The sequence below is a fragment of the Theropithecus gelada genome, chromosome 16, assembly GCF_003255815.1.
Source record: "Theropithecus gelada isolate Dixy chromosome 16, Tgel_1.0, whole genome shotgun sequence".
Lineage (NCBI taxonomy): Eukaryota > Metazoa > Chordata > Mammalia > Primates > Cercopithecidae > Theropithecus > Theropithecus gelada.
Window position 1 is genome coordinate 62,693,390 of NC_037684.1, and position 15,500 is coordinate 62,708,889.

Genomic DNA, 15,500 nt, shown 5'->3' on the forward strand with positions numbered 1-15,500 from the left:
CCAGCCCCTGGCTCCTTCGGACAAAACCACTGAGCAAGAAAGAAAAGCCAGACCCCTTGGCAGGATGGACAGGATCCCTGCCCACTGCGGGGCCTGGGGCCTGAGCCAGGAGGCCTAGATCCCAGGACCTCCGCCTCCACCCCATGGATCAGAGCAGCCTCAACCCTGTGCGCGCTCCAGGGAGGGGACCCGGCGTGCGATGCGCGCGGGGGCTGGGCGGGCAAGGGCGGTGGCCCGGGCGGGACGCATAATACAAAGCCCGGAGCCACGAGGCTGGCGGCCGGGAGGGGGCCGGAGAGATGAATGGGGACGGCCGGGCCAATCCGAGCGCAGCATTTACAGCCGCGACAGAGAAAGCCAATCGGATCCCTGGGGCGGGGACGGGGGCGGGGACAGAACCAATCAGCTGTGAGGACGGGGCCTGGGGCGGAGTCGCGCAGAGTTTCAAACCGGCTGTGGTGGGCGAGGAGCAGCTGTGCTCGGGGTGTGAGCCGCGTTGGTGCTGTCGGGTGAGTGCGGGCGGGGCACAACAAATTTCGTTCTTGTTCCCCAGGCTGGGTGCAATGGCGCGATCTCGGCTCAAAACAATTTTTTTTGTTCAGAGGGGAGGGCATCGGGTTCGGACGCGCACGGCCTGTGGAGGCGTCTGGGTACTACAAGCGTCGGATCAAAATCGGGGCTTCTGGTGGGAAGGCCGGGATCTGCGTGGGGGCGCGTTTGGTCTGGGCGAGCTGGTGAAGGAGATGGTGATCGTGTCCTGGGCCCAGCGCTGAAGCTCGGCTACGGCGTGTCTTGACCCCGCCTCCCCTCCTCGCCTGAGCCAGAGAGAGGAAGGAGGTTGGGATGAAAAGACAGCTGTTTTGGAAACTTGAAGTGCGGGACAGCAGAAATGCTGCTGACCCGAGACCTCTCTTCCAGGAAGCATCCTCCTTCCTGCACCCACACTTGCCATCTCGTCCGCTCCCCGCTCGCCCTCGCCACCCCGCTGCATCCCATCTCTTCCCCTGTGTCCAGGGTCTCTGCGGGGCCTGGAAATGGGGATGGGGAGTGCCTTGCTGACCTGCTTTTTTGCCCTCCTCCCCAGGGTCTAGTGGACAGAGAAGACTCTTGGCCAGGCAAATGGCTTCTCGGTGGCAGAGCATGGGGACCTCTGTGCGCCGGAGATCTCTCCGGCACCAGGAGCAGCTGGAGGACAGCAAGGAGCTGCAGCCTGTGGCCAGCCATCAGGAGACCTCTGCAGGGGCCCTGGGGTCTCTGTGCAGGCAGTTCCAAAGGAGGCTGCCCCTGAGAGCCGTCAACCTCAATCTCTGCGCAGGCCCCTCCTGGAAACGCCTGGAAACCCCAGAGCCAGGTCAGCAGGGCCTCCAGGCTGCGGCTCGCTCAGCTAAGAGTGCCTTGGGTGCCATGTCCCAGGTAATACTGACAATACTAATCATCTTGTTTATGGAGTGTTTCCTTGGTGCCAGACAGTTCCTGCCCTCAAAGAGCCTCAACAATATAGACTCCAAGAAGACAGGGATTTTGGTTCGTTCACTGCTGTTTCCCCTGCACCCCAAATAGTTCCTGGCACATATAGGCGCTCAACAAATAGTTGAATGAGTTAAAGAAAACATGTCTTGGAGGAAACAGATGCTCACAATACCAGGTGATAAGAGCTGTACGTGATAGGAAATTGCAAGCAAGTGGCCAATAGTGAGTGCTCGCCAAACACAAACTTAGCCGGTGAAGGCTTCCTAGAGGAGATGATTCCAGAGTTCACCCAGGGAAGCAAAGGTCAAGGGGTATTTAGGGTAGGAGAAATAGTGCAAGTCCACAGACCCTCCGGTCCAAGCCTAGAGCTGAGGGAAAGCAAGGTGTACTGCCAACTCAGCCGTGTACCCCTGAGGAGAGCCAGAATTGTAGTCTGGGTATGAGCAGAGGACAGAGAGCAAGGTAGAGCCGGGAGAAAGGACACGAAGGAGCTTAGACTCTCCCAGGAATGATCAGGAGTCTGGAGGATTCTAAACAGTGGAAAGTCTGGTCTCATTAGCATATTAGAATTTGTCCTTTATCTACGTGATGGAGAACGGAATAGAAGCAGAGGTGCTCCTGAAGGAGACTAAGGATCTGGACTTGCAGGGGATAAACTTCAGGAGCTGCTGAGAAGGTCAGTTAGAGGGGATTTGCTGTCAAATGAGAGGTGCTGGCAGGAAGATGTCCTTATATTGGATGTAAGCGTCTATGGGCCCTTCAACCGATGCATCTTTAAACCCAGAGCTGGAGGTGTAGACGTGTCACTTAGAAAGGACAGAAGCCATTAGGATGAACGGACCTCCAGAGAGAGGACTGGGGGCTGCAGAGGTTTCTCCTCAGTGTCTCATTGGGAATTCTGAAGACGAGAGAATTCTCCAGAAAGAGGGTGGCTCTTTCTGGACCCTCTGCAGAGAGTTCTCTGAGCCAAATGTTAGTCCTTATTTGGAAGAATTTTTTGATTGTTTTTGCCACCCTCAGGGATCAGAGAAATGAAATGAATTTGTCCAAGGTCACGTAACTCATCAGATTTAACCTGGGCTGGGCTCCAACCCCTGGGCTCTGGCTTGCCAAGGCAAAGACAATCGAGCTGATGAAGAAGAGCCTTCACAGCCGTCACCCAGCTGGTGTGAAAGGCCCAAGAGTTGGGGCTTGGTCCTATGTGCAACAAGAAGCCATAGAAGGGTTTTGAGCAGTTGAGTGTCACAGTCAGAACTGCCCTTTAGAAGGATCACTATGGACCACTGTGGAGGGTGGATAGAGTGAGTGAGACCCGAGGCAGGAAGACAGGCGCTCTCCTGGTATGCAGGGGGTGCTGGGCGGGGGAGCCTGCTCTACTCTGAACCCTCTCCTTCAGTCCTGGGGTCAATCTGCATCTGGAAAGAGAGTTTGGACTTAGACAAACAGGCTCCAGGCACCAGGAGGGGTCCTCCTGTTGCTGACTGCTGCTGTCATGTCCAGGAGCTCTGAGCTGGGTCCCTGCCGTGGACTCATTCCACGAGCAGTCATTCACATCCTTCACCCTGGAGACTAAACTAGCCTGTATTTACAGGACACTTGGTGGGTCTAGGGATCGCTGGTAGGGTCTGGAGACCAGGGTAGTTCACCCTTGGGCTTTTTGTTGTTGCTTGTTTGTTTTTGAGACAGTGTCTCACTCAGTCACCCAGGCTGGAGTGCAGTGGCACGATCTCGGCTCACTGCAACCTCCACCTCCCGGGTTCAAGTGATTCTCATGCCTCAGTCACCCAAGTAGCTGGGACTACAGGCGCCCGCCCCTGTGCCGGCTTTTTTTTTTTTTTTTTTGTATTTTTAGTAGAGATGGGGTTTCAGCATGTTGGCCAGGCTGGTCTCGAACTCCTTACGTCAGGTGATCCACCTGCCTCGGCCTCCCAAAGTACTGGGATTATAGGCGTGAGCCACTGTGCCCGGCCTCACTTTTGGTTGTGTCTGTGCTAACCTTTCCATTTGCCTGTTCCAGAGAATCCAGGAGTCCTGCCAAAGTGGCACCAAGTGGCTGGTGGAGACGCACGTGAAGGCCAGGAGGCGGAAGAGAGGAGCGCAGAAGGGCAGTGGATCCCCAGCTCACAGCCTGAGCCAGAAGAGCACTCGGCTGTCTGGAGCCACCCCTGCCCACTCAGCCACAGAGCCCCGGGAGAAGGAGCATCACCACCTCTCCGCCCAGATGGGCTCACGTGCCCACCCATCACGGCGGTCAAGGCGGGAGGCTGCCTTCCGGAGCCCCTACTCCTCAACAGAGCCCCTCTGCTCTCCCAGGCAAGTGGGATAGTGCCTCACCATGGCACTGGTGACCTTTTAGCCTGGGCACAGTCCCTGCTCTCTGACCTCCCAGACACCAGCTGGGTCCCAGGGGCTTCTTGGCACCTCCTGTGGCTACCTGGAGCCAGGGGCACCCTGAGCAGCGTCCTATCATGTTATAATTATTCTTACTGTTAAATGTGTGTCCTGCTTTAGCAGATATCCAGTGTGTGTATTTGTTCATTAGAAAATGAGAAAACTGGCCGGGCACGGTGGCTTACACCTGTAATCCCAGCACTTCGGGAGGCTGAGACGGGTGGATCCCCTGAGGTCAGGAGTTGGAGACCCCAGCCTGGCCAACATGGTGAAACCTCATCTCTACTAAAAATACAAAATTGGCCGGGCGTGGTGGTACATGCCTCTAATCCCAGCTCCTTGGGAGGCTGAGGCAGGAGAATTGCTTGAACTCAGGGGGTGGAGGTTGCAGTGAGCCGAGATCGCGCCACTGCACTCCATCCTGGGTGACGCAGCGAGACTCTGTCTCAAAAAAAAAAAAAAAAAAAAGAAAACAAAACAACAACTAGATTCCTAAGGATTGTATTTCAACTTTCCGGCTGAGTTCCAGGGGGAAATGGAGTGTGTTAGTTAAGGCTGTATAGTGGCTTTGGGCTGTTGAATTTTCCCCCAAATTTCTTTGAGGGCTAGCATCTTTCTTCAGTCTCATAGGAACCTTGAGCTGTAATTAAGGTAGGCTCTGTTTGTCCCGTTTGACAGGTAATGAAACGGAGGTCCGGAGGCTTTTGGTGATTAGCACGAGGGCCATCCCGTAGGAAACAGAGGAGTAAAGGCTGGGGTCCAGATCATCTGGATGTTCTGCCCCACTGATCAAGCTGGCCTGCCCTGCAGAATCTTCTAGTTCTCAGACAGGCCCAGCAAGTGGCCTGGCTCAGGGGAGAGAGTGAAGCTCATCCCAGTCCACAGTCCCTCGCAGCTTCCTATTCCCATCTCGGGGCTCTCAGGGAAGGCTGCCTAGCGGCTGCCCCTCTGTCATGGCAGGTGGTCACCAGGATGCATGTAAGTGACCAGGTGGCTCTTTGCAAACCTGGAAGCTAAAATAAGGCTTGTGTACACTTCAAAAATACTCTCCACATCTGTGTTCTGACCTGGTTCTGCCCCCAGAGCTAGCAGAGGACCTGAGAAAATCCTTCAGGACCTTAGTTTCTCTGTAAAGAAAGAGCTGAGCTTAGCTCTGACACAATCCCACTCACCCAAGCCTCCTAGTGAGCCCACAAGCAAGTTGTGAAGCCACCTGGAGGGCTGAGGCTCAGTTTCCAAGTGGGGACACTGCAAAATCACTTGCCCATGACCTTGGCCTTGTGGATCTTGATCTTCTCTCTGTTTGTCGCTCTGAGGTCACTTCCACCCGCCAGGGTCATCTGGGCCCACAGACCAGACCCCGGTACTGGGTTGCAAGGGGCTCCTGCCAGGAGTTTCCAGCTAGTCACTGGTGTGGCTTTTTCTTTCATTCAGCGAGTCTGACAGTGACCCAGAGCCTGTGGGGGCGGGAATTCAGCATCTCCAGAAGCTGTCCCAAGAGCTAGAGGAAGCCATTATGGCGGAAGAGAGGTGAGTTGGCATTCCATACTTCAAAGTGAAGTGGCCGGCAGGGCCCCTCCGGCCATCTTTGTAGGCAGGCGCTGGTTCTGCGCTGATCTGCTGTGTGACCCTGGCCAGTCTTTGCCCCTCTCTGGGCCTCAGTCTCCCTCATCTCAAACATGAGAAGGGACAAAAACCTGGACTGGGTTGATGGTAAAGGATGCAGCCTGAATGTGCGTGGTCTTCTGGGCCTTGGGCCCCCACGTTTGTCCATCATTTGGAACCTCACACGTGGCTGGTTCCCAAAAAGCCTGCCCTTCCTCCAGAACTGTCCGTGGCTCCTCTGTGCCCTGCCTGCCTGTGGAATAGGGAAAAGCAACCTGACTGCTATGGAGCTCCTGGTCTCTCTGCTCACGGCCCCATCCTAGGGGCAGGGCCTCGGTTGTGGATCTCCCCTAACTTGGGGCTATTTCTCCATTCCACTTGTATAATGGCCATGATGGGCTCTAAGGCTGAGCCCTGCCAGCTCTATGTGCTGGGGGGCCATATTCCTACCACGTTTCCGGGTCTGATCTTGTCTAACTCAGGCTGAGAGGGGCCCTCTCAGAGCCCACCACACCCAGTGTCATCAATCCCTCCCCTTCTCTCTAGTGGTGACATCGTCTCTCTCATTCATGACTGAGGAAGTGCCTGCAGGTAATGCCCACCTCCCAAGCGTCTTTCTGTCCTCCTCCTCCTCCACCTCATGCATGAGCAAGTTAAAGAAAAACCCACAGAGCTGATGGGCACAGCAGAGTAGGTAGGACCCGCCTGCTGCTTGGAGCCAGAGCTGCTAACCTCACGGACTCCATCATTAACAGCATGCTGGGGGCCCCGAGTAGCTACAGCCACCTTCCAGCAGCCCCCACCCCGCAGTGAGCAGGGAAAGGTATCCCTACTTCTCCTACCTTGAGCACAGTGACAAAGGCAGCTGTCTTGCAGGAAACAAGCCCTGTCTGACCGCCAAGTCTTCGTACTCAAGGATGTCTATGCTTCCCCGTGAGCTTCCCGGAGGAAACCCCCAGGAGTTGTCAGTACCCCCGGGCCACTGCTAACAAGCACCTAACAAGGGGCCCAGAGCCCCCTGCTCCGGCCACATCTGGACCCATCAGTGACTGCCTGCCATAGCCTGAGAGTGTCTTGGGGAGACCTTGCAGAGGTGGAGAATTGTTCCTTCTGCTTTCCCAGGGGACTCTTGAGCTTAGAAACTCATTGTACACTTGACCTTGAGCCTTCTATTTGCCTCATCTATAATGTGAAGTGCTAGCCTCAGATGTTTGAGAGCTCTTAGCTGTGTACCCAGGTGTCTGGTTTTTGGGGAGTCATCCGCAGAGTCACTCACCCACCGTGTTTCTGGTGTCAAGGCTCTTGGGGGCCCCACTGTCATCCCTGCTTTCCCTACCAGGGACTCGGAGGAAGGCATAGGAGATATTTCCAGGCTTCCGACCCTGGGCTCACGGGTTTCTATTTATACGCTCAAGGCGGAGTACTGTGGGTGTGCCGGGAGGGGTAGCCCTGTTCAAAAGCAATTTCTGCCCTTTGTAAATTATTTAAGAAAACCTGCTTTGTCGTTGTATAAGAAACCAGCGTGTGACTTTCCTAGATAACACTGCTTTCTCATAATAAAGACTGTTTGCATTTGACATCTGTTCTGTTTCACCGGCCACCTCCAACCTTCCCCACCCTCCCACACCACTCTGGGCCATAGATCTGTCATTTGTGGTCTCATTTGTGGCCCTCATCCACCTCTGCTCTGAGCCAGTCTGCCCCCAAAACCCATCTCAGGGAGAACATGTATAAAGGGAAAGGCTTCTCAGCTTAGTTCAGAAGCAAACACACCGTAAAGGCAAATAAGGTTTTTATTTAAGTGACAACATTTGAGAGCTAAAAACCAGCTCACATCAAAATCAAGACCAGTTGTAAAAATCTTTTAACTCCATAATGCTGTTTTTGTCTTGTTAGAAATCTGATATCTTACATTAGCGTTTCTAACGGATTTTGTACAAGGCAGCCATAAGGAATATAATAAACCTTTTTCACCACAGAACCGTCTGTCACAGATAATACTGAAAGTTACACACTTAGGAACAGTCAGACCACAGACAGGGTCAGACTGGCTGCCACCGCCAAGTAAACAAATAGAAAAGGACAGCGGGGTCCGAGGGCGGGGGTCCCTGTGCAGGAGTCACCCTCCTCTGGCCTGCCCCTCCTTGGGTCACCTGCTTCTCCTTTGCCCTAAAGAGGGTGGAGTCAAATTCGGATTTTCCTCCCAACTGCCTGTTAGTTTCTCAACAAGGAGAGCAGAGCCCAGATCAGGCCTCAGTGCTTGGACTTCACCCTAACTATGATTTTTAAGAAGGTTCCCCCAAGCCCGGAAGGAAAGGAAGGAGGGAATGTTACAATAGGTTTCCAGGGCACTTGGCACCCAAACCCCCCCAAGATGGGATTCGGTGGGAAAGGTGGTTGATTAAGGCGGGGTCAGGGCACCCCTCCCGGGGCTGCACCTGGGCTGGGGGGGAGTGTGAGGATGCAGGGGACCCATGTGCCTCATGAAAGACTCCAGGACACAGGAATGGGTCCCAAAGGGGTAAAAATACAGTTTAAAAACCGTGAACTCCAGCCTCGTCTCTTCCAGAGAGCCCACCGCCGGAAAACTCTGGAATACTGGGATTCAAACACATTTGTTTGCTGTAACCCAGCACCCAGACAAGAGGACCATTCATCCCAGTGCGTGAAAGGAGTCTGTTTTTTTAAAAAAGAAATATTTTACGGAGCTCAAGGGAGCCGTTGAACTCTTTTGGAAAAAAACCCACGACGCTGGAAGAGCAGGTCCTGGGCTAAGGACGCACCCTGAACCCTAACAGGGCAAATGATACAGGAGGGTGGCAGGCAGGCCCTCGGTCACGACAGCCGCCGGATCGGGAAGAACAAACATGCCACGCAAGAAACAAGGAGCTTTGGTCAGGCGGGAAGATCTGTCTCCAGCTGCTGGAGGGCAGGCATACCAGAAGCTAGAAGAACTCTCTAGAAAACAGCTGGACTGGGGGGGTCACAGAACTACTCAAGGAGAGGCAGCGGCACCCGCTCCCGAGAACAACACCACTTGGTTCTTTCTCCAACTTAACTGGACGGACAAAACTGAAGAAACCACTAGTATAGAAAGTGCATATGCATTACACAGTTGCTGTGAAAGCAGTACTGAAACATATGTTGTCTCGCCACTAAACAGAACCGCATCTACACACATTCACACACACCAACTACAGCTCCAGTTGTGTTCACAACCTCTCACTGTACACCATCAGCATCTCATGTGTGCATCGTCAGCCAAAGCCCCAATCTTCCTACCTGCTTGCTGCCTGGACCCAGAGCTGCTTCCAAAACAAACGGCCAAAACAGGTGGCCGTCCTGCTGGGTCCTGTGTCCCAGCTCTGACCCCAGAGCCACAGAATCCTGGTCACACTGACTTCAAATTCCCCAGGGATCCTGGCTCATGTACTCTCTCTCTGTCTTCCTTTCTCTTTCTCTCTGTCTTCCTCTCTCTCTCTGCCTTCCTTTCTCGCTTTCTCTCTCTCACTCTTTCTCTCTCCCTCTCTCGCCTAGCCTGGGGTTCTCAGGGAAGAGGGAATCTAACTGGGAGCAAAGTACCTCATACTAATTATTTTATCATTTCAGTTTAATCGGTGCCTTCTGCAAAAACGAAATGGTAGAGTTTTCAAGAATCAGACTAAATCTGCCCAAGTTTAAATCAGGATATTTTTGGGAAGGATTAGGGTTGAGGTGGTTATGCCATATGAGCTGGTGCCTTTGGAAAGCCAGGAACTGTGAAATGTTAACGGGGGGATGGACACCTGTGAACCGCCAGGAGACAGGATCATAGAGGAGGCTGAGGCTGAGGCTGAGGCTGATCCGCACTCCTCCCCACAGACTCGCCAGCAGCCCTGGGCTTGAGTGCAGGATGCGGCACTGGAAGTAGAGCAGAAGAGCTGGCAGACTGAAGACACATTTCTAGGGGAGAGAGCAGGGATGGACGCTAGGAGCCCAGACCCCTCCAGCCCCAGGAGGGCACCCAATTTGCCAGGCAATTCACAATGGTGGTGCCAGCCGCCCCCGTCAGCAGCGTCATGGGCTGCATGGGAGCCGCGAGAGGTAGACATTGAGCAGAAGCGACACTGAGCTGACACAGGTGCCTGCTGTGTATACACACGTCTGGGCCCTGGGGCAGCCTGGCTGAAATTGCTGGGACCGGCCTCAGTGGCAGCCCATGGAGGCTCAGCGGCCACCTGGGCAGCCCCACACAGCAGGTGTGGGCCTGGGCCAGGGAGTCGGGGTTTTCCAGGATGCAGGAAACCAGTGCCCAGGCCAAGGTTCAGCAGCAGGAGGGCCTGAGCAGGCTTTAGGGGCCCCAGAAGGGCCAAGTCCTGCCAACCTCAGGGGACTACCGAGGAGGAGGTTATGGGCACAAACTGAGCAGCAGGGGAAAGGGAAGAGAATACAACAGTTGGAGCCAAACTTCCAGGAACCCCTAGAACCCTGGAATCTCAGCTCTATGCCTCCAGGAGCCAAAAAAGATAGAAGGGTCCTGGCAGAGCTGGGGTTATGGGGAGCCAGATCACTAACCTTTTGGCAGGAGATGGAGGTGGGTTGTCCCTGGGACACCCGGTGTGAGCATCAGTGCAAGGCAAACCAGCTGCGCCTCTCCGTGGAGTAGGGGTCCCTTCCCAGCCCACCCAGAGAGGCTCCTTTAAGAGTCCCTCCTTTCCAGCCCACCCAGACGCCCTCTCGCAGGCTGTGTGAAAGGTATGGGTCACAGGACACGCGGAGGGACCTAGGCCTGAAAAGCCTCAATGGGCCAAACTGCAGGACATCTTGCGAGTCAAAGACTCAGACCAATCTCAGCTAGGGGGACTTCTCCAATAACAGAAGGAAGACGGGGCCCAGAGAGGGCAAGCAACCAGCTCAGGGGCTCACAGCCAGCCCAGCTGAGCCAGAGCCCAAGGCTACAGCCTCCCAAGGGAGGGCATGAGGCAGGGCTCCGGGAAGAGGAACCCCTGGCCTCCAGGGCCACAGGGAAATGGTGAGGACACTGAGGACAAGGGGGGGCTGGGGACAATGGACAGCTGCAGGACAGACCGTCAGCACCAGACCCCACCCCCCGAGGGCTGTGGACAGAGACCAGGGATGTGCTCTCACTCCCAGAAAGTGGCCATCTTGCTGTAAGAGCGCCAACCCCAAAATGGTGATCCAGGACCACAGGGAGGGCGGGCACAAATGCCACTCACGCCTCCACAAGACAGTCGAGAGGCTGTGCCTGCCAGCGGCGTTTGGTCCCGAGGCTGGGGCTGCCCCCTTGAGGGCCTGCCTAGCTCGCTGTGAAGCCTGGGGACGCAGGGGGGTGGTCGAGTTTGCCCAAACGCTCCAGCTCCGGGCAAGCCTGCCCCCAGGATGACACAAACATGAACCCTGACTTGGGCTTGCAGTCGCAGGCACGTGGGAGGCAGCAGCGGCTGCACCGAGACCCCCGGATCTCACCTTGTGGCAGCTCAGGGAGCCCCCCCGGGGTGGGGCAGGATCCCTCCCCGCTCTGGTCGGACACTGCTGGACAGACACGGGAGGGAAAAAGCAGGAAAACGCCTGTGTCGGGGAGAGGGCAGCCCCCTCCCGTCCCTGCAGGCAGCCTGATTGGGCCCCCACCCCTGCTCTGAGCACAGCCCACCCCTCAGGGCACCGACTCGAACTTGGGGGGCCCACGTGCCCAGCTGAGCGCGGGCAGCGGCCGCTCGTGGTCCTTGTCGGACTCGGGCTGGCTCTGGGCCCGCTCGGGCTTGGGGTTGACGGCGGGCGGGTCGGGCTGCTGCACCGACATGGTTCTGCGCAGGTGGTTGCGCTTCCGCAGGAACTCCGGCTGCGCGTGTAGCCCGAAGCTGCCCTTGCGCAGGATCATGCGCGAGTTGTTCTTCTTTGGGCGTGAGCGGTGGCTGGCCTCCAGCGCGGCCAGGTGTGCAGCGTAGCCCTCGCTCAGGAACTGCGGAGGGCAGGGCAGGGCAGGGGAAGAGGGGAGGGGAGGGGGAAGAGAAGAAGGGAGGGGGAAGAGGGGAGGAGAGGCGGAAGAGGGAAGGGGAGGGGGAAGAGGGGAAGGGAAAGGAGGGGGAAAGGGGAGGAGAGGGGGAAGAGGGGAGGGGGAGGGGAGGGGGAAGAGGGGAGAGAAGAAGAGGTGAGGGGAGGGAAGGGGAGGGAAGAGGAGGGGAGGAGAAGGAGGGGAGGGGGAAGAGGGGAAGGGGAAGAGGGGAGGGGAGGGGAGAAGAGGTGAGAGGAGGGAAGGAGAAGGAGGGGAGGGAGAAGAGGGGAGGGGGAAGAAGGGAGGGGGAAGAAGGGAGGGGAGGGGAGGGGACAGGCGTCAGGTGGAGGGGCGGGGCAGGCCCCTGATCCTGATCCTGTCCCCATCATTTCCCAGGAACACTCTATGGAGACACCTCCAGCTTCTCCCAGGAAGCCCGGGGAAGCCAGGAGCTCTTTAGTGTTCCAGAGTCCCCATCCCACTTTGAACAACCATGCATCTCTACCTGTACCCGTGGGTCACACCAGAGTTCTCTGGATTTTCATTCCTATTTTATTTTAATTAATGTATTAGTTTATTTATTTGAGACAGGGTCTTACTGTGTCGCCCAGGCTGGAGTTGCAGTAGCCCAGTCTCAGCTCACTGCAGTCTCAACCTCGCCAGCTCAAGCAATCCTCCAGCCTCAGCCTCCCAAGTGACTGGGACCACGGGTACATGCCACCACGCCCAGCTCATTTTTTAAATTTTTTGTAGAAACAGCATCTTGCCGTGTTGCCAGGACTGGCCTTGAACCCTGGGCTCAAGCAATCCTGCGTATCAAAGCACCGGGATTACAGGCATGAGCCAGGTCACTTGGCCTATGGGTTCTTGAGGGTGGGGAAGCACCCATCCTTGTCACTTGGCTCACTAGAATTCTGCAAAGTCCCTCCCATCATGCCACCTGCCTCTCCATGCCTCTTGTCACTTTTCTGAGCCCCACGGCTGCCCTCCTTGCCGGTCCTTTCGGCTGTGCCCAGAACCTGGCTACTCGATATGTGGTCCATGGACTCTGGCAGCATCACCACCACCTGGCCGCTTGTTAGGCAGAGCCTCGGGCCCTCCCCCCGCCCCAGGCCTATGGAATCAGAATGTGCATGGCAACAAGATCTCCAGGTGATGCCTGGGCACTTTAGAGTTTGAGGAGCGGGTCCTGAGTTCCCAACTTGGAAACGCCACCATCTCCGGACCCTCTACCCGCGGGTCACTCTTAGGCACTGCATACTTGACATGCCCCAGAGGGAGGTCACCTCCTTCCCTTCCGCCTGCTGTGCAATTCCAGTAGTGGCACCTCCTACGTGGTCACCCAAGCCACAAACCAAGGCACTGTCCTCTGCCTTCCCTTTCTCTCCTCCTGCACATCCATCTGGGCATTACCAAACCCAATCCATCTCCTACCAAAAAATGCCTCTCAGACCCTCCACTTTCCCTTCAGCTCCCTCTCGGCTTTTCTTTCCTTCCTCTGAACCACCTTCCACTGACAGCCTGAGGGAGCTTCCTGAATCACACACCTGCTCATCCACTCTCGCAGAGTCCCCACACAGGCCATCGTGGCTGCACTGACCGTTCCAGCCCCCTCTCTCCCCTCCCGGCTCATGTCCCACGCGGCCAAGCTGAGTCACTGGCAGTCCCAGAATATACATGTTCTTTGTCACCTCCTGACCTTGGCTTTTGCTGCTGCCTCTGCCACAAATGCTCTTCTCAGTCTCAGGCCCTTCCTGGACCATTCCTTCAAATTCCAGAAACCCAACCTTGCCCTGGAGTCTGGGTCCCTCTCCAGGGCCCCGCAATTCCCTGAGCCCCCCATCATACATCATGGCACGTGCTACACTCCACTGTTACCAACTGCACGTGTGCCATCTCCCCACTACACTGAAGTTCATTGCATCTGACTCCACTTGGGATTCTCTCCCTGCACCCAACACAGGCCCTGGCCCGAGGAAGGCACCCCGAAGTGTTTGCTGAATAAATGAATGAGTCAATGTGGGAATGAACAAATGAATGAATGAAGTGCCCACTCCCTCCATCCATTTCCCTGACCTCCCTCACAACTCCCCGCCTCCAGCCCCCGCCTCCACCCACCTGGCACTGGGTTTGGTACTTCTTGGTGGACCTGCCCACGATGAAGATCTGGGAGGCAGGCAGGCCCAGCACGCTGTACACAGAGATGTCCTTTGTGGAGCCGTAGGCCGCACTGATTTTGATGAAGCACTGAAACACAGGGCAGGCACGGAGGGAGAGTGAGGCCAGCCTACCTCCTGGAAAGCCTTCCCAGGCCAACCCCAGGGAGCCCCCGCTTGGGTACCCTCTATGGGCACTCTGGTAGACTCCAAGCCATGGGGCCACCCTGTGTCAGGAATGAACCCCCAGAGTGGCTGCCCCTCCCTGCACCCCAGGCCCATCCCAGGACTCTGCCCGGTAAACAGTCGTGACCACACCATTTACCGGTCCCGCCTCCAGCAGTACGCTCAGGTTAAGTAATGATGAAGCCAAACGTTCCTTTGTGGATAAGGAAATTGAGCTCCAGGTTTCTGGCTCACAGGGCCAAGACTGGAGGCCAGTTCTGCCTGGCTTCTGATCCTGTATCATCCACACCGCTCCACGCTGCAGCTCGCCGTGCGCCCACTGCCTCCCGCTGGCTGGTGTAATGACTGTCCCACCCCCCGCCCCCCAGAATGCCCAGTTCAATTCAGAGAACTGCACAAGGTCTGCCTTGCTCCAGAGCACTTCCAGACCATCACCGTTCCCTCCTCTCCCTGGGATACACCGGATCAAACTGCCTCCTCCTGTGAGGTGCTGGCCACCCAGCTGCCTCCTGTCCCTGTCATCCTCTTTTCCTCCCACTCACGCTCCTCTGAAGCCACTGGAGACTTTGGTCCTGGGTCACAGCTTTCCTTCCTCCCAATCCCCACCATCGCTGGAATGAGCCACAGTCAGAGTGACGTGAGGGATCTACCACCTCCCACCCCGCCTCGCAGCTTTGCACCTTCTTTCACGTCAGTGGCCGTCACTTCCGGAACCGAACTCAGAACCTGCCCCTCTAACTGTGAACTTCCACAAGTCCGCTGCGCCCAGGGTTTCTGCCCCCTCCCTGCCACGTCTCCGCCAGCCGCCACCTGGCTGCTCTCAGCCTCACCGACACTTGTGCTTTCTGCACCAGCCCTGCTGCCTCACCCCTTCCTCATCCTGCCTGAGTGACCCGCAGCATCCCTGTGTCCTCTGCCTCCACCCCAGATTCTCTCACCTCTTCATCCTCCTCCCACACCCGCCCAGCCAAATCTCAGCCCTGGAAATTTTCCACTATCCACTTTGTGTATTTGTATACGCTGCTCACTGAGAGCTGCTAAAGAAACACAGAGCCACACAGCTCTCACCCTCCATCTTCTTCCTGTCCTTCCCTGAGCCCTACCCCGTCCTGCAGGTGGCTGCCTTCGACGCTGGACCAAGGAGACGGCTTCCTCAGCCCGCTGCCCCTCACCTCAGTGGTTGGTGTATTCCCAGCTGACTCAGAGGGTGGAGCAGCGCCTCTTCGTCTGGCCCTTCCACCTTCTCATTCACCTGAGATCACTCCTATAACTGGGATCCTCTAGCTCTGGGGACCCTGCCTGGCTGCCTCATGACCCTCCCAGCTGACACCCACCTTCTCTGCTCCTCTCCCTACTACTTTTGCCCCCTTATCCTTCCGAATTGTCTTTTCCTCACAAGGTCATCTGGTGGCCAACCTTTGTCTAGTGGACAGTTCTCAGCACCCCACACCCTTGGCAAGAGGGGCACTATCTCCTTGAACCCCTCTCCTACCGATAACTGTAGCCTCTGTCTCCTGGCCCTCCTCCCCCTCACTCTCCTCCTGGTTCCTCAGCCGCTCCTTGTGCTGCTCTCAGGGGCCCAGCACAGCCTCTTCTCATGCCTGGCCTCCCCTCTCGTGGCTCCGCTGATCCGTCCTGTGCGTCTGCTTCCCAGTCTCCACCTGCAGCCCAGACCTCCCCTAAGCCATATCAGGTCCCAT

The 15,500-nt window shown here is 56.4% G+C and overlaps 2 protein-coding genes across 5 annotated transcripts in view; one reads left to right on the plus strand and one right to left on the minus strand.

Annotated features, from left to right (window-relative positions):
• The first annotated feature begins 435 nt into the window (after positions 1-435).
• PIMREG (PICALM interacting mitotic regulator) lies at positions 436-8,158 on the plus strand. Of its 4 annotated transcripts, none has more exons than XM_025363591.1 (6): positions 436-509; positions 1,085-1,413; positions 3,488-3,783; positions 5,296-5,391; positions 6,013-6,057; positions 6,343-7,043. In XM_025363591.1, exons 2-5 carry the CDS (start codon positions 1,120-1,122, stop codon positions 6,041-6,043), a joined length of 717 nt encoding a protein of 238 aa, XP_025219376.1. In that variant the 5' UTR covers positions 436-509; positions 1,085-1,119; the 3' UTR covers positions 6,044-6,057; positions 6,343-7,043. The 4 variants fall into 4 exon arrangements, with proteins under 4 accessions (XP_025219376.1, XP_025219377.1, XP_025219373.1 ...); XM_025363592.1 differs by lacking the exon at positions 6,343-7,043 and adding an exon at positions 5,688-5,762 and having other exon boundaries at positions 6,013-6,061; XM_025363588.1 differs by lacking the exon at positions 6,013-6,057 and having other exon boundaries at positions 6,343-8,158.
• Positions 8,159-10,634: 2,476 nt separating this feature from the next.
• The window catches only part of PITPNM3 (PITPNM family member 3), an 84,959-nt gene continuing 80,093 nt past the window's right edge, over positions 10,635-15,500 (minus strand). Inside the window, exons 18-19 of the mRNA XM_025362595.1 lie at positions 13,577-13,705; positions 10,635-11,425 (exon numbers count right to left, since the gene is read on the minus strand). Coding sequence (XP_025218380.1) covers positions 11,120-11,425; positions 13,577-13,705 — 435 coding nt within the window. The 3' untranslated portion in view covers positions 10,635-11,119. The remainder of the gene's footprint in view (positions 11,426-13,576; positions 13,706-15,500) is intronic.